The 18,358-nt window shown below is 41.7% G+C and overlaps 1 protein-coding gene across 1 annotated transcript in view; it reads left to right on the plus strand.

Moving 5' to 3' along the window:
- Positions 1-1,170: 1,170 nt before the first annotated feature.
- RGS20 (regulator of G protein signaling 20) overlaps positions 1,171-18,358 on the plus strand; it is an 18,003-nt gene continuing 815 nt past the window's right edge. The window contains exons 1-3 of the mRNA XM_008072386.2: positions 1,171-1,319; positions 7,946-8,029; positions 14,640-14,874. Of these exons, the coding sequence (XP_008070577.1) occupies positions 1,174-1,319; positions 7,946-8,029; positions 14,640-14,874 (465 nt within the window). The 5' untranslated portion in view covers positions 1,171-1,173. The remainder of the gene's footprint in view (positions 1,320-7,945; positions 8,030-14,639; positions 14,875-18,358) is intronic.

An 18,358-nucleotide genomic window follows, 5' to 3' on the forward strand; every position in this document is an offset into this window, starting at 1 on the left:
TGCTCCCCTCTGGTTCAGGCCAGAGGGATGCCTGGAGCTGGGAATGCCCCTGTTGCAACACTTGCTGTTAGGGTACGAATAGGGTGAGGGTGGAGAGGCAAGAAAAGGCGCAGCACCACCGGAGCCGGCAAGCCGGAGGTGCTTGCTGGCAACCCAGAGATCCAAGTAAATGCCAAGAACTGCAACACACAGAGGTGAGAGAAGATTTATTGAAGAAAAGGTCACCCCCCCACCACAGACAGGGAGTGGGCCTCTACTCTAGGTGACTGTGGCCTCGTAGCCCCCCAGAGTCCTGGCTTCAATCCTTCTCTTGGAGATGTTGCACGTGAGTGACTGTCGTGACTGCCGTGACGGCCGTGACTTCCTTATCGACCACCTGTGGATGTCTTGGAGAGCCTGTGACACAGAGACCCATTAATGTCCGCCCACATCATCACAGCGCGTGACAAGGATTCTAATGCTCCTGCACCTTCCCAAACGACATTCCTTAGCGCTGATGGAGGGTGCATCTCCCCTTATCTCCTAGGCACTCCCAGTGGGTAGCTTCGGGGGATCCTGGCTTCCCTGTAGATAGGGTCCAATTTACTGGAAGAGCGAATCCCCGCCTGCTCTCCATCTGACGGTTATAATTTCTGTAATCACAAGTTTCATGACTTTTGCCATCCTTGCCCAATGCATGATGTCCTAGACCTTGTAAATCCCTTTACTCTAGGCAAGCTTGATTGCCGCTGTGAGATACCTCGGATACCTGGCACCAGGAAGTCTGTCTCTGAAAAGATAGAGTTGGCAAAGTTCATTCCACCCCACGTGTGCATTTCTTCAAAAGCATAGCTTCCACTTTCTCACCATTGTATTAAGGGTTAGGAACAAGGCGACAAATGGCTTCCCACTCTCGGCCTGTCCCTTCGCGGACTACGGTGTCTTCGTGGATGTGTGCGTCTGTCTGTCTCCTTTACTGAACTTTTATTGCCCTTTGATTCCTAGAATCTGTCACAGTGCTTGGCAGATGCTAGGCATGAAATAAGTGCTTGATACAGCAATGGCTTCTAAGGAGCAGATTTGGCGGGAATTAGCAGAAGATGACCTGAAGACAGTCTCGACAGCAAACCCCGGGGCTTCTGTCTTCCTCACTGGGCAACCCCGGCCCCTTTGTTCCCTCCCCCGCTGCAGCCTATGGGGTCCGAGCGGATGGAGATGCGGAAGCGGCCGACGGCCGCCCCCCCGGAGGCACCAGGTTCTGCCCCAGGCCAGCCCGGAGTGGGGAGTCGAGGGTCCAACGCCTGCTGCTTCTGCTGGTGCTGCTGCTGCAGCTGCTCTTGGTAAGGCTGGGGCTTTTTGTTTTTTATTTTTTTTTGAGGTGGAGTCTCACTGTGTCGCCCAGCCTGGAGCGCAGTGGCCGCTCCCGGCCACCACCGCAGCCTCGGCCCGCTGGGCTCCGGCGAGCGGGCGCGCGCCACCACGCCCGGCTGGCTTTTTGATTGAGTGTAGAGAGGAGGGCTCGCCGGGCTGCCCGGGCGGGTCTCGAACCCGCGGGCTCAGGCCGTCCACTCGCCTCGGCCTCCCAGGCGCGGGATGACAGGCTGAGCCACCGAGCCCGGCTGGGTTGGGGCTTTTTAATCCGTGCGCTCGATCGGGAAACGGCACCCCGGCATGGCGCCAGCTGGTGATCGACTCGGTGCTGGTGAAGCATCTACTCGGTGCCTGGCACGCTGAGGACATCCCCAAAACAACAACAGGCGACACCCGTCCCGCTTTCCAGGGACTTGCGCTCACATCCCTCAAACCAGGCCAACCTATGTCAAACACAGAAAGAACCGTCTAAGGTAAGTTGGTGACTGAATATCAGCAGCTGGGCAGAAAACTGCCCAGGTGTGTAGAAAGGAGTGAGCTCCAGGCCACTCCTTTGGTGATAAAGGCTTTGCGGAAGAGGTAGGGTTTAAGATGGCCTTTAGTGGTTAGGGTTACGAAGTGAAGAGAGCCTGGCTTCTATCTCCTGCTTCCGTTTTATTTTATTCTTATTTTTATTCTTATTATTTTTTTGAGTCAGGTCCTCACTCTGTCACCCAGGCTGGCGTGCAGTGGCTCACTCAAGACTCATGCAGTGTCGATGTTTTGCGCCGGACTCAGGTGATTTTTCCACCTCAGTCTCCTAAGTGGCCGGGACTAAGCATGCCACCAAGCCTGGCTAATTATTATTATTGTTGTTGTTGTCGTTATTACTGAGATGAAGTCTCGCTATGTTACCTAAGCTGGTCTCGAACTCCTGAGCTCAGGCAGTCCTCCTGCCTCTGCCTCCGAAACTGCTGGGACTGCAGGCGTGAGCCACAGCACCCGGTCCTATTTTATAAATTGTGTTTCTTAATAAAGAAAATTGTCCACATTTGTGCTTTAAATAGAATTATAAAAAGATAGGCTAACTTACTGGGTGGAGAAAGATATGCAATCATTGCTTTAAAAAAGAGATAGACAACGGTGAAAGTGTCCCGAGAAAGGATATGATGTACACCAAGCCTAAGAACACCAGGCGCACACGTGTAGTCCCAGCTACTTGGACGGCTGAGGCGGAAGGGATCATCTGAGTCCCGGAGTTTGAGGCTGCAGTAAGCTGTGATCGTGGCACGGCACTCCAGCAACAGAGTGAGACCTCAACTCAGAAAAAGAAAAAGAAAAAGATAGATTAGTGGTTTCCTAGGAATAAGAAAGTTGGGAGTAACCACTATTGTATACAGAGTTTCTTTTGGGGGTGAATGTTCTAGAATCATGGCCATGATTGCACGACTCCACAATATACTAAAAATATACTAAAAACCATAGAATTATACTGCTTGAATTGGAAAATTGTGTGGTATGCAAATTACAGAGCTGTGATTTTTTTGGTCGGGTGCAGTGGCTCAGGCCTCTGATCCTAAGCACTTTGGGAGGTCGAGGCAGGAGGATTGCTTGAGCCCAGGAGTTCGAGACCAGCCTGGGCAACAAAGCCAGACCTCACCTCTACAAAGAGATCAAAAAATCAGTGGGGCATGGAGGTGTACGCCTGTAGTCTCAGCAACTTGAGGGGCTGAGGTAGGAGTGTCGCCTGAACACGGGAGGTTGAGGCTGTGGCGAGCCGTGATCAGACCACTGCACTCCAGTGACAGAGTGAGACTCTGACTCAAAAAAATAAAAATAAATAAAAGAGCTGTTTTTAAATTCATATCCAGAATGTAGAAAGAGCATCAAGAGATGGATGAGAAAATTATGACCAGAAGAAAAGTAAGCAAATGAAATGGAACAGAAATGATAATCCTCTTGTGCTCCTACAAACAAGGATCAGACACATGAGAGTTAAATATGCATCCAGCTAAATACATATCTAGAAAAAGCTGTAGCCGAGAAAATTCGCTCACACACTTGCAAAAGGAGACATATGTGAGAGGATTCCCTACAGCATTATCCTGAGTGAGAAAATCTGAAAATGGTTCTAAAGTTCATGGACCGGAGAATGGATGGACACATTGTGGTACCGTTATTCAGTACAATGCCATACAGTATTCAAGTTCATACGCCAGAATAACAATAAATAAATAAATTCATATGCTAGAGAAAAAGCAAATGATAAAGCAGTACATGTTATATAATATTTATACAAAGTGTAAAAATATGTTTAGGCATGTATATATGAGGGAGGACCCAAAACGCAAAATTTATTTATGAAAAATGTTGTATCCTTTCCCGTTTAAGCCTGTCACTTTCAAAGTACTCTCCGTTCGATGCAACACACCTATCGAAACGCTTTTTCCCTTGCTCAAAACAGTTTTTGAACTCCTCGGTTTTGATGCCTTTTAGTGCTCCTGTTTTTGTTTCACCTCTTCCACACCAGCAAAACGTTTCCCTTTGAGGATGTTTTTCATCCGGGGAGACAAAAAAAAGGCACTGGGGCGAGACTGGGTGAATAGGGAGGGTGGGGAATGGAGATATCATGCTATTTCTGGTCATAAACTGCTGAACACTCAGTGTGATGTGGGCAGGTGCATTGTCATGATGGAAGAGCCGGTTGCCTGTTTGCCTCAACTCAGGATGTTTCTTCCACAAATTGTGACACAGCCTTCTCAGAACTTCCAGAAAAAAACTTTGGCCCGGGTATGGTGGCTCACACCAGTAATCGTGAGAAGATTGCCTGAGCCCAGGAGTTCAAGACCAGCCTAGACAACTTGGTGAGACCTCATCACGACAATAAACCAAAAAGTTAACTGGGCATGGTGGCGTGTCCCTACAGTTCCAGCTACTTGGAAGGCTGAGGTGGAAGGGTCACCTGAGCCCGGCAGGTCGAGGCTGTGGTGGCCATGAACATGCCATGGCACTCCAGCTTGGGTGACAGAGGGAGACTCCGACTCAAAAACAACAACAACAAAAAAAAAACACTACCACCACCACCAACAGCAAACTTCAAACTTCAACTATTTTAATATTTAAATTCCTTGGTTTTTTTCCTCAACAAGCTTTTGAGATTTGCCCGTGCTAATATACACGTTAGAGTCAATTTTCAAGAAAGATAAATGGCAATATATTTTCTAAGCCCTTGTGTTATCTTTCTCCCAATACTGCTGTATGAGGCCAAGCTCGATGGCTCATGCCTGTAATTCCAGCACTTTGGGAGGCCAAGGAAGGTGACTTGCTCGAGCCCAGGAATTTGAGACCAGCCTGGGCAACATAGTGAGACCTCATTTCTACAGAAAGAAATACATATCTATATTAGCCAGGCACAGTGGCATACACCTGTGTTCCCAGCTACTTGGGAGACTGAAGCAGAAGGATCATCTGAGTCCAGAAGGTTGAGGCTGCAGTGAACCATTATCACACCACTGCACTCCAGCCTGAGCAACAGAGTGTGATCCTGACTCAATAATAATAATAATAATAATTCTGAGCCGGGCTCGGTGGCTCAGCCTGTCATCCCGCGCCTTTGGGAGGCTGAGGTGAGTGGATTGTCTGAGCCCACGGGTTCGAGACCCGCCTGGGCAGGCGAGACCTCATCTCTACAATACATCAAAAAATGAGCCGGGCGTGGTAGCACACGCCTGTAGTTCCAGCTACTTGGAAGGCTGAGGCGGAAGGATCGCCGGAGCCCAGCAGGTCGAGGCTGGGCCACTGCATTCCAGTCTGAGTGACAGAGTGAGACTCCAACTCAAAAAAATAATAATAATAATTCAGCTGTATATCCTTCTGATATTTAGTGTTATAAGGGAGGGCATGCATATTCTTATTCTCTGGAAAATCAATGTGTTTTCCTTTCTAGAATTTTTTTCTCTTTATCACTCAAAATTTTAACAAAATAAAACAATAATCATGTGTTTTCTTTGACTGAATATTTCTAAAATATGGTGAGCAACGGCCTTGGCTTCTATCACCATTTTCTTGTTCTGTTGTAACCACAATAGACCCAGATAAAGAAAACTTGACAAAAAATATATTCTGCATTTCTTTTCAAAGACCCATTGTATCTTTAAAAAAATATTCCTACTTAAAATGAGGCAGAAAATGTGTCAAAGCTTAAATAAGTTTTGCATTATTTAGTTCACAATACAGCTTCCAGTTCTCTGAGGATCTTGTGTCAAATTCATCATTTTTTTTTCCTCTTCACTTTTTCATTCCCACTGTGCAGTAATGTGTTCTGCTTACAAAAGAAGCCTTGAAAGTCAAGCAGTGGTAATGTTCATGCAGAGAGAATACCACCCAGATGCCTTTTTTAAGAAACCATTATTTACTGAAACTTTTTAGCCCCGGCATCATGAAAGAAACAAGTCAAAAGTGTTCCTGCATTGCTAATGATTTTGCCTTTAAAGAAAAAGAGCTACACCATACACACACACACACACACACACACACACACACACACACACACACAGAGAGAGAGAGAGAGAGAGAGAGAGAGAGAGAATTTATAAAGCAGATATACTGAAAGCAGGCTGAAAGATTTTTATAAAGTGGAGTAAAGAGTGTTAAGGAAAGATATATTAAATAATAGAAAAGTTAATGCAGTAACAACCACAAGATAAAACTCAATCATCCATGATAAAAATTTATTTTTAAATGGATGGGATACTAAAAACATTCCTGCTAAAATCAAGAATATGGCAAAGATGTCCACAATCTCTATTTAACATTATTTACTATTATAATGCTGCTTAACGTTGTATTTTAGGTATTAGCAAATTAGACAAGATAAAACAATTAGAGACCTAAGAATTGGAAACGAAGAAGTAAAGCTCTTCCTATTTGCAGATGAGAAGGTACCTGGAACCCCCAAGAGAATTGGTGCTAGAACCGATGCAAATATTAAAAAATTCAGTTATAGAAGGATATAAAATTAACACGAAAAGAAGAGTCTTTAGGACTTGTATCTAAAATTTATAAAGAACTCTTACATTTCCATAATAAAAAATAAACAAATTTAGAAATAATCAAAGGGTCTGAGTAGACATGTCTCCAAAGATGTACAAATATTCATAAATACTTGAAAAGATGCTCAGCATTAGTAGTCATTAGCAAAATGCAAATCAAAACCACAATAAGATATCACTTCCCACCCACTTAGGAGGCTAGAGTCAAAAAGACAGCAGTTACATCTGCTGGCAAGGATGTGCAGATATTGAATCCCTCAGATATTGCTAATGGGGATGTAAGATGGTGCCGCTGCTTTGGAAAACAGTCTGAGCGTTCCTCACATTGTTAAAAATCAAGTTTCCATATGACTCAGCCATTTCCTAGGGATCTACCCAAGAGAAATGAAAATATATGTTTGTATGTACTTGCACGTGAAGGCACGGCAGCATGATTCATCCAGCCAAAATGCGGAAACAACCCAAATGTGTATCTGCTGGATAAACAAAATGTGATGTGCAGATCCACAGAATGAGATCTCATTCTGCCAGAAAAAGGAATGAAGTATGGATACATGCTACCACATGGGTTTACTGTGAAAACATGTCAAGTGAAAGGAGCCAGCCTCAAAAGACCACATACTGTATGATTCAGAACAGGCAAATCTACAGAGACTGAAAGAAGTTGAGTGTTTGCCTAGGGCTGGTGGAGAGAGGACGTAACAGGCAATGAGGGGTGACTTCTAACAGATGTGGGCTTTCTTTTGGGGTGATGAAAGTGTTCTGGAATTAGAGAGCAGTGACAGTTGCACAACCTTGTGAGTATACTAAAAGCTACTGGACTGTACACTTTCAACAGATAGACTTTATGGTTATGTCAATGATAGCTCAAAGAATTAAGAATTCTTTAATTGATTTAACTAATTCCATTGAAATTATTTAATTAATTAAGACATTAATAGCCTTCATATGTAGAAACAATAACTAGCTAGAAGACGAAAGGGGAGCATAAATTCCATTGACAGCAACAGCAAAAATATTTGGAGAAAGTTTACAGAGAAATGTACAAAACACGTATAAGGAAGCTTAAACTCTCTTAAGAAGTGCAATGCTAGATTTTGATCACGCACTTTCCTAGCTTTCTCTAATACACATAGGTATATGTGCCTATAAATATATAAAGCCTCCATTTTGACTGGAAACAAAGCCTGAAAGATTACTTTTTTTTTTAAGCTGCAGAAAATGAAATGAAATCTCAAAACATTCCTGATAATCTGACTTTTTTACTGTTTTCTCATGAATCTGTTTTAATGAAAATATTATTCTCAACGTAATTGAGCTTAATAACTTCTAACGCTTCCTGAATTAGCAGAGACAACAATGTTATAAATAAATATAATTTATTTTTCTAATACCTTATTGCCATACTTTTGGTTTTCTTGAGAAAACCAATCAGAGTGGTTTTTTTTCAAGAAGAAGAAATTCTACTTGGGGATCTGAAGTTCTCTTTAAAATATTTGTTTAAAAAAACCATCCCTTGATAGAAACTGAGGTCACTCAACATGTGAATGTCTTGTTTTTTGCAGTCTCACTGTTAGAAACCAAGAAGATCAGAGACTCACAAGAGCTTCGCATGAACTCAGAACAGACTTTCCAGCCTGTGAAGAAAGGTGACATCTCACATTTTTTCGCTTGTTAAACTAACAGAAACACTAACCTTTTTCTCCTCTTTTCTTTGCATTATATGTCTCAACAGAACACACACTTTCTCTAACTGCAATTTAGAAACATCAAATCATAATGAGGTATCACATTTTCACCCTGGAGAATTCCTTTTAACTCATTGTGTGACAGGGAGAGAATCAGTTTCATTATTAATCTAATCCTTTGCTAATCAGAAATGCAAATTGATACTTCTGGACAAAATATATGCTATTTTATTTTTATATCATATACATTTGAAAATAAAAGACCATAACAAAACATACACATTTGGTATCTTTAAAATGTTCATTTTTGTCTTAACTGTAAATTTATACTAAATAAGTAATGTATTGTTTTTTAAATCTAGGAATTTTGAAAAGAAACATAAATTACATAATGCCAAATTGCAAAATTATCTTTTTCCCCCATATTATCAATTGATTTACTTTTCCTTAACTATTCTTATACCTATTCTTGATATTAGGCCTTTAAAATTTCAATCCGAAAGGCATTGTTCAAATAGATTTTTATATTAAATTGCTTCTTCCTCTTCTTTTTTTTTTTTTTTTTTTTTGAGTCAGGATCTCACTTTGTTGCCCAGGCTAGAGTGCAGTGGCACAATCACAGCTCACTGCAGCCTCGAACTCCTGGCTTCAAGGGATCCTCCTGCCTCAGCCTCCCAAGTAGCTGAGACTACAAGTGTGCACTACCATGCTTGGCTAATTAATTAATTAATTAAGTTATTTATTTATTTGGTAGAGATGAGGTCTCTCTATGTTGCCCAGGCTGGTCTTGAACTCCTGTGTTCAAGCAATCCTCCCACCTCAGTCTCCCAAAGTGCTGACATTGCAGGCATGAGCCACTGTGCCTAGCCAAAGTCCTTTATTTAGAGAGAGAAAAAAAAAACGAGTACTTCAAAAGTTTACTTAAATATTTTTTCATTGTTTATCTTATTTATCCTTGCCCCCAGATTTTTCAAAGTTAAAACCTTTCACAATATGAGGGGGAACCCTCCAAAACTGGAATTTATTTATGAAAAATTGTTCTTCTTACATGCTTAAGCTTTAGTCACCTTCAAAGAACTCTCTGTTTGGTGCAACACACCCATCAAGATGCTGTTTCCACTGCTCAGAAACGGTTTTTGAACTCATCAATTTTGATGACGTATAGTGCTTCTGCAGGTTGTTTCACTCTTCCACATGGGTGAAACGTTTCCTTTTGAGGACTTTTTCCATCTAGGGAAACAAAGCAAAGTTGCTCAGGGTGAGGTCAGGTGAATAGGGAGGTTGGGACACGAGGGTCGTACGGTTTGTGGTCAAAAACTGCTGAACACTCAGTGCAGTGTGGACAGGCATGCTTGTAAATCACCCAGCGTGAAATGGGCTTATGTTTTTAAACAATCTCCGTAAAAAAAAATTCACTGAAGCCCAATGCAGCCTCTCACAACAATATTCACTGACGCTGATAGGTTCCTAGAACACTTACCTCGTGAGGGAAGCCTGTACTACAAGGGACCCTCCCTCCAAAAGATAATCTGGGTTTTTGGGAGCCCCCTTTGTACATGAATTTGTTAAAACAGCAGATAGGTTGCAGATTTAAGTGCGTTGTGTTCTGTGCCAAGGCTTTGAGAGTTTTACACCTGGGACCAGAGTGTCTGCATCTAAACATTCCTATAAACTACACCCAGTGTGACCTTGGGCACTTTACTTAGTAGCTACATGCAGCCTCATTTGCCTTATGTCTAAAGTGGGGACAAGAACAGTTTGTTGGGGCTAAGTCAATGAAGGGTTGTTGTGAATATTGAATAGGACAAGTAAAGCACTTAGGACAGAGCCTGTCAAGAGACAAGCACTTAACACATGTGGATCTTTCTTCATTCTACTCGTATCCGATTAGTAATGTATATAATGACTGCATTTAAGGCCTTTTGATTCTAGTTCTACTTAGATATTAGTATTATACACACTTGGATTTGTCCCATATGTCATGCCTTTCTACTTGTTTTCAATTTTTGGTAAAAATAGCATTATGCTGGGCCTTACTTTTTTGGTCAGTTTGATTCTGTCTTTATATAGGGCATTAGAATCTAATTATATTGGTCCTTTATTTTGATTGTTACTGTTATGCTTAATCTTCCAGCAAATTTTTGGTTGTCTTCTTGTAACACTCCTAATTATCTCCTTAGTTCTTTATTTTCCTGTATGAACTGTGCTTTCATTGCTTTGAGGTTCTTCCGTAATACAGAATGTATACATAAGCTTTCTTTTTAAAAAAATCCTACTACTGTTTATATTTTTCAAAATTATTTTTAATATATATTACTTAAATTGATAGAAGTAAAAATACATCTTTTTTTTTTCTTTTTTTTTTTGAGTCAGAGTCTCACTCTGTCACCCAGCTTCTGCCTGCTGGGTTTAGGCGATCCTTCCACTTAAGCCTTCCAAGCAGCTGGAACAACACGCATGCGCCACCACACCCAGCTAATTTTTCTGATTTATTGTAGAGACAAGGTCTCGCCATGTTGCCCAGACTAGTCTCGAACCCATGAGCTCAGGCAATCTTCTTGCCTCCGCCTCCCAAAGTGCTGGGATTACAGACGTGAGCCACCGCACCCGGCTAAACAACATCTTCTGATTCCACATGTTAAGGAAACATAACCTAGGATACTTTTTCTCGTCTAATTAGCCTTTGTAAAAACAATCCAATATTCTTATGTAGACTACTTTAAATTATTTAAAAAGTATAAATCTTTCAAAAATAACTTTTCCAGCATTATGATAGTACTTTATTTTGATGTGTAATACTTTTTTTATGATGAAGAATTCATATACCTATGATAAAAATAAAAATCAAATACAAAAATTTTAGAATAAAGACTCATCTTCGAGGTAACCCTCTTTCAGGTCCTCTGTCGCTGTCGGAGCTTTTCTGTCCTCTTAATAAACTTGCTTACTCACCAAAAAAAAAAAAAAAACCGTAAAAAAAACTCCATCTTCCTCTTATCCAAGACCTCACCTCAGTCTCCAAAGAAAACTGCCATCAATGTTTTTTTGGTATATCCCCAAAGAATGGTCCTATGCATTTACACACAGTTCCACTGAAACAAAACACACTAAATCTAATTTTGAAACTAAATTATATTCTTTAGACAACTATGTTTAATCGTTTTATATAATGACCACTTTTTTATACCTGGCTTTTTCTGGCATTGCACTTTTCATTTATGTGTCACTGCTAGGTCTGTTGTAATTCATCTTCAAAACACGATTTCAAGAAAAGACTTGTAATTTGTATTTGAACTTTTGTATATGTAATTATGTTTTTCTATGACCTTCACATAATTAGGACAAGTTATCTGCACATCAAATTCTTGGATATACAAACTTTACCCTTCAAAACGAAATACAGCGCTTTCTCCTTATGATGGCAAAGTAGATCCTAGGGCCTTCCAAGTGCAGAACAGAGGATTTTGCATAAATCTAAAATGTTTTGCAAAAGCAAGGAAAATGATAAAGTATCTGAAAAACAAAACTGAGTAAAAAAGCAAGCTAAACCCTGAGCAGTGACTACCAATCACAGGAAAGAACAGTTTTTTCCTAAGGGCAAAAACTAAAAAACTGATAGCATCATTGCTAGAGTTCATAGGGCAGAGGGTTGAAACTAAGATTATCAGATTAAGGCTGGATCCCAGAAAGAATCTCAAGTGGTCTTGGGCAGGTAAGATCTCCTAGGTCTCACAAGAGGCAAATACCCATCCTTTCTGGAGGGAAGAGAACATGCCCAATTTTGATCCCAGACTTCCTATAGGTTAAGACTAATCAAATATGGGCTCCTGATCAAAGATTACCAAACTAAAAAGAAGCAACCCACTACAAATAAGAGTCAGTAGAAATAACATTTGGATTTAGAACTCAAAGAACTTAAGATGTTAGAATTATTTGGAATAAAATATGAAATAATTATCTATGAAATTTTTTAAGAAATGAGAGATGGAATCACAGAAATGAGAAAGAAGAATTCAACTATTAAACATGACCAGAAGGCCAGGCATGGTGATTCACACTTGTCATCCCAGCACTTTGGGAGGCTGAGGAGGGAGGATTGCTTGAGTCCAGGAGTTTGAGGCCAGCCTGGACAACATAGACTTTGTCTCTACCAAAAAATCAAAAAATTAGTCAGGCATGGTGGTACATGCCTGTGGTCCCAGCTACTCGGGAGGCTGAGGCAGGAGGATCACCTGAGCCCAGGCAGTCGAGGCTGCAGTGAACCATGATCACGCCACTGCACTCCAGCTTAGGTGGCAGAGTGAGACCCCGACTCAAAAAAAAAAGTGACCAGGAGAACTGTGATATTATACTATAGTTTTGCAAGATGTTTCCATTGGAGAAATGGAATAAACAGCACCTGGGACCCTTCTGAATTGTTTTTTCCCCTAATTTTCTTGAGTTTTAAAAATTGAGATAAAATTCATATAACACAAAATACACCATTTTAGCCATTTTAAAGTTTAGAATTCAGTGGATTTTAGTATTTCAGGATATATCCATCACCACAAAAAGAAACCCCGTATCTGTTAGCAGTCTCTATTATTTTACAATGACATGTGACTCCACCATTATCTTAAAATTTGAAGAAAGGTTAATGTAAGAAAAAGAGACACAATGGAGAAGATTAAGGCAAAAGCTGATTCTTTAAAAAAGACAGATAATGCAATCCTCTTCTGTGATTGGTCAAAAAATAAAGAGTAGTCACAATGAAATAATATTAGGAACAAAAACAGACATATGATAGATATCCAGCAGAGACTGATAATACTAAGAACAAGTTATGCCAATGAATTGGAGAATTCAGACATCCTGAGCAAATTCCTAAATAGGAGAAAATTACTAAAATAGAGTCAAGAGGAAATAAAAGTTCAGAATAGTCCTGTCACTATTAAACTATATCAGCCATTAATAGCCTTCTATATTAGTTTGCTAGGAGTACTGTACCAAAGTACCAAAACCTGGCTAGCTTAAAACAACCATTGCCTCCCAGTTCTTGAAGCCAGAAGTCCAAAATGAAGGTGTCAGCAGGGTCATGCTTTCTCTATACATTGACAGCTCTAGGGAAGAGGATCCTTCCTGCCTCTTCCAGTTTCTGTGGCCAGCAGTGGTTGGTGTTCCTTGGCTTGTAAATACACTGCCGTAGTCATAAGACTGTCTTCTCCCAGGGCGTCTCCATATCATCTTCCCTCGGTGTGTGTCCGTGTCTGTGTACAAATTTCCCCTTCTTACAAGGTTACCAGTCATAATGGATGTAGGTCTCACCCTAATGACCTCATCTTACCTTGCTTAAATCTGCAAAGACCTTCCCAGGATTTGATCAATCCAAGATTATACAACTCTTGTATAACTGCTCAAATATCTAAGAGCCCAAGGTAACAGTGATACCAAAATCTGATAAGGATAGAAGTCAGAAGTGTGTCCTACTTGGGCACTCTGGTCACATACAGCAACAGAAATGAATCTTAGAAACTTAAAGTTGGGTGAAAAAAGCAAGTTGCAGAATACAACATATAGTAAGCCATTTTTATAAAGTAAAAAAAAAAAAACCAAAATATATACTTCAGGGTCACATACGTAGAATTAAAAACTATGGAAAAAAAAAGAGGAAAAAGAGATATTAAGGACCACTGTTAATTGACTACATTTTCTGGGCTCAATACAGTTATAATCGAAGTTTGAAAAAACTCACAAAGAATAAGCCCCAAATCAAGTACAGCAGTTCCCTCGGGGATGGGGCCCAGCAGGGGAGGATAACAAGGAGAAGCAGAGTCAAAATAAATGCAACTTTGTGAGTGAGGCTCTGGTTCTTCAGGCAAACGGTGCCTTCAGAAGTGTTCATTTACACTGGACACTGACAAATGGGAGGATTGGAGAGGGTGAGAAATGAGAAATAACCTCCTGGGTACAACATACACTGTTGGGTGATGGTTATGCCCAGACTTCACCAACATCCAATGTATTCATGTAGCAAACCTGCACTTGTACCCTCTAAATCAATTGATTTTAACTGAAAAATTTTTTTAATTTTTAAAATGTGTTCATTTTGACACCCTTCATAACTTGCATTTATTCTTTTCTTTCTCAAATATTACATTGCTAAAAAAAAAATATGAAATAGACACTTGCCCCATCCTTGTTCCAGAAGTTTAGTGTTTGTCCAGTCTGACTTAATTCTGTCAGAGGCGATTAAGGAATGTTGGGTCAGATGATTACTTTTACAATCTAAAAACCATTGCAAGATGTGCCCAGTTGTAAGCAAGTATGGTCTTAGCAGTTTTTATAGCAAGTATTTTGGCTTGCAAGTATTCGGGCAGTAGCCATGTAATCCAGCTAAGAAAAATTTGAAAATGTCATACTCGTGTTTTTGCCAAAGCCTTAAGGAAATGAGAGCAGCTCTCCTCCTTCTTAAAAGGGCCTAAAGGCATGCATTTTTCATTCTTGAGGGAGGAAAGATCCATTTCTAATGATGAAATTCAAATCGACCACCAATAACAGCCTCCCTTTCCCCCCTCTTTTTTGGTCTCCATAGCCCAACTCCTACTCTGGAAGAAGTCCACGCCTGGGCTCAGTCATTTGACAAACTAATGATCACTCCAGCAGGAAGAAATGTTTTCCGCGAATTTCTCCGGACAGAATTCAGTGAAGAAAATATGCTTTTCTGGATGGCCTGTGAGGAACTGAAAAAAGAAGCTAATAAAAGCATCGTTGAAGAGAAAGCAAGGATAATATATGAAGACTACATTTCTATTCTTTCTCCTAAAGAGGTATGTGACTACCAAAAGGCTTTCTCCCAGGGGCCACTGGTGAAATTGACTCCAAAATACAGAGAACAGTTCCATCGACACTCACCGCATTCACATTCTTTTGATTATGGGTCCACAAATGGGCTCCAGAGATCTGCTGAAATCTGAAAGTTGTGCATTTTTCTGGAAAAAGTATTCATAACTTTCATCAGATTCTCTGGGAGGAGAAGTCTATTCATTTTACTGTGAATGTTTGCAAATATTATACCCTGTAGACATTCCTTAAAATAAAATTATCCTGTTATCTGGAGAAAAATCTTTTTTACAGATGTCTTTATGTTGTAGGGTAATAACATCACCGATAGGATACTGATGCTGCAAAATTTTCCCTCAGGGTGTCCTTTTCTTATATCAGAGAAATTATCAGATGAGTTTTGGGCAAGTTTCTGCCTCTCAGAGTTTTAGTTTCTTCAGATCTGAAGTTTAAGAGGTGGAGCTGTTCTCCCAATTAGGTTTCTCGTAGCTGTCATTGTCAAATCACTCATTGTTTCCTACTATGTGCAGATAAGAATGTAAAGTTGATAAAGCAGGACCTCTCCTGTCACCGAGCTCCCCAAAAGTGGGCAGACAGACAAGGATCCCTGGCGACATGGCCTGGTGCTCCCAGGGGCTTTGGGGTTGGACAGTCTCCTGTGGGGTGGGCGGGAACGAAAGGGTAATTTCCTGAGACAGCAGGATGAGAACATGCTGGCGGATGGAACCAGACAAGCCAAGGCGAAAAGCACAAAGGCGAATAGACAGTGACAGCGAGAATAGTTTGGTGTGCTGGAAGTGTAGGGTGCTTCCCGAACTATTAGAGCTGGTGGCAGACAGAAGGAAGAGATTTAGAAAGGCATCGAAGGGTTTGGGTGCCATGCTGAGGTGTTTTGATTTTTTTTATCCTGGGAAGCCCTTGAGGTTCAGCCTGGTAACATCATCCAGTTTGGATTTCTGAAAGACCAATATGACTACAGAATGGATTAGAAGACCTGAGGCAACAGGGCATGGTGGCTCACGCCTGTAATCCCAGCTCTTTGGGTGGCAGAGGCGAGAGGATTGCCTGAGCCCAGGGGTTTGAGACCCACCTGGGCAACGTGGCGAGACCTCTTCTCTACAATAAATCAAAAAATTAGCTAGGCATGGTGGCGCATGCCTGTCGTTCCAGCTACTTGGAAGGCTGAGGGGGAAGGATTCCCAGAGCCCAGCCGGTCGAGGCTGCGGTGGCCATGAGCGTGCCACTGCACTCCAGCCTGGGTGACAAAAAAAAAAAAAAAAAAAAAAGAAAGGCGACGACAAAGGCTTAGGGCATAGAGGGTTGGAGGACTAATTCAGGAATCCAAACCAGACATGGTGAGAGCCTAAGTTGGCCAACTGAAGAGACTAGAGAGAGGAAGAGTTTCAGCTGAGGTAACCCCAGAGTCTTAAAGTACTCCTACATATCTGGTTTAGGGAGACAGGTTGCAGGGGGGAGTAGTTGGCTTACTTAAGTTTGTGTTAAGCTAGAGATATTCCATTGATATGTTGGAATACCGAGTTCAGAAAGTTCTTTCCATTTTGAATTTATAAAAAGCAAGATAATTTTTGTCCTTTAGTTTATGACTTCTGTATATATTTATTTTGTCATGATTTCCCTTTAAAAAAAAATCAAGGTTTTTTTCATCAATGTATTTTAAAGCCAAAAAAACTTAACAAATTTATGATGCAAAAGTGATATAAAAATATGAGCCCTTTCCTCCCAAATATAAGCATTTATGCTTTGAGATTTAAAAGCTTAAAAGCTAATGTCACCTATGCTAGGTCATAGGATAGGTGGCATTAGCTTGGGGTAAATCCCAGCTCTCACTTACCAGCTGCATAACCACGGGTGTATTTCTTAAGACCTCTGCACCTGTCTCCTCCTGTGTACAAAGGAGACATCACGCCAGTAAATTTGGACAGAATACAGGGAAAGGCTATTCTAGACAGAGCGAACAAAGACAAAATAGTTCTAGCTTCTTCCTTCTTTGGCTTCCAAGAGTGAGATCGAGCTGGGGAGTGAAGAAAAGCCAGCTGTCAGTGGCCTCAGAAGCTTAAACTTAGAACAGAGAAACTTCGGACCTACCAGAAGCTACTGGTAAAAATGGCGTTCCACTTGATCTTAGAGTATCATGCATGTACATACATGCATGTGCATGTGGATTTCTACACAGCTAATGTAAAGCTTTGTGCTCTCAGAGCGTCAGTGAGCCAGAGCAAGCATGAAGCTGGAATGTCAGGACAGGGTCTGCACTTTAGAAAGAGCCCCTTGGCCGAACACTGGAGCAGGGTTTGGAGAAGCACTAGACAGGTACCTGGGGGCAGGTTAGAAGGCTGCTGCCCAAAGACAGCGAGAAATGGCAAGTGATATCTGCCGTGGTCATGGCAGAGAGGAGGGAAGAGGTGGATGGATTCAAGAGTGGTAAAGAGGTGGGATCCCCAGGACTTGGTGTCCAAATAGAGAGCCAGAGGGACAAGGAAGTAGGATCTGCAGGGCGGTGAACTGGGTGGGGACAGACAGTTCCATTTCTTCAGGTGCTGTATAAGGCGGAGGTCTAGAGATGCTGGGAGTCCATCTTGAATGTGCTGGTTTGAGGTACTACCTTGGGTAGAAAAGAAGGGTTTTCCACAAAGAAGGGGGATATGGGCATTTAGAAAGATAGATCACTAAAGTCAATATTTAAATTAATGATGTAGCTCATTGTATGTTCAGCTTTATACGAATGCCATATGCACTGCATGGCACTAGAATGATCGTGGCCAGCCAGTGCAGAGATGGCCCAGCTAAGGCTCTTTACACAGAAGAGGGGAGTGAGTTCATCTTTACAGCTTCAGCCTGGACTCTTGTTCGTCTGATGTCCTAGAAGAAAAGCTCTGAGCCCAGCAGCTTGCTCTGGTCCACAAGACAGTCTGGTCCAAGAAGAGTAAAACATCAGAGCAGTAATAGCTGACATCTCCTAGAGGGTTAGTGGATTCCAAGCACTTTAAGTAAATTCTCGTTAAATCACCAAAAGTCTAGAAACTATCGTCATCGCTTCCACTTTAGGGGATGAGTTCGTTAAGACACTGAGTTGACCCTGCCCATGGCCCTACGACCCAGCAGTGACAGAGCCAGGACTTAAACACAGCCATCGTCTGCCCTCAGGCCCCGGGATCTAAACTTTCCAGGGTGCCTGAGTCAACTTCTGTTTCACCCTGTGCCCAACCCTGCCAGTCTGCCTGCCACTCGTTCCCAGAAATCTTCCAGGGTTTAGCCCTCATGTGATTAGGAAACAAGCAAGGTGTAAGTCTGTGCACACTGTGTTTTTGCTTTAAAGGACACAGTATACTCACGTTATTTATTTTTTATTTATTTTTGAGTTGGAGTCTCACTCGCTCGCCCAGACTGGATTGCAGCGGCCACTCCCAGCCACCGCAGCCTCGACCTGCTGGGCTCTGGCGATCCTTCCGC

This window comes from Carlito syrichta, unplaced genomic scaffold (genome assembly GCF_000164805.1).
Source record: "Carlito syrichta isolate Samal-C Ts95f unplaced genomic scaffold, Tarsius_syrichta-2.0.1 Scaffold315145, whole genome shotgun sequence".
NCBI classification, from domain to species: Eukaryota; Metazoa; Chordata; class Mammalia; order Primates; family Tarsiidae; genus Carlito; species Carlito syrichta.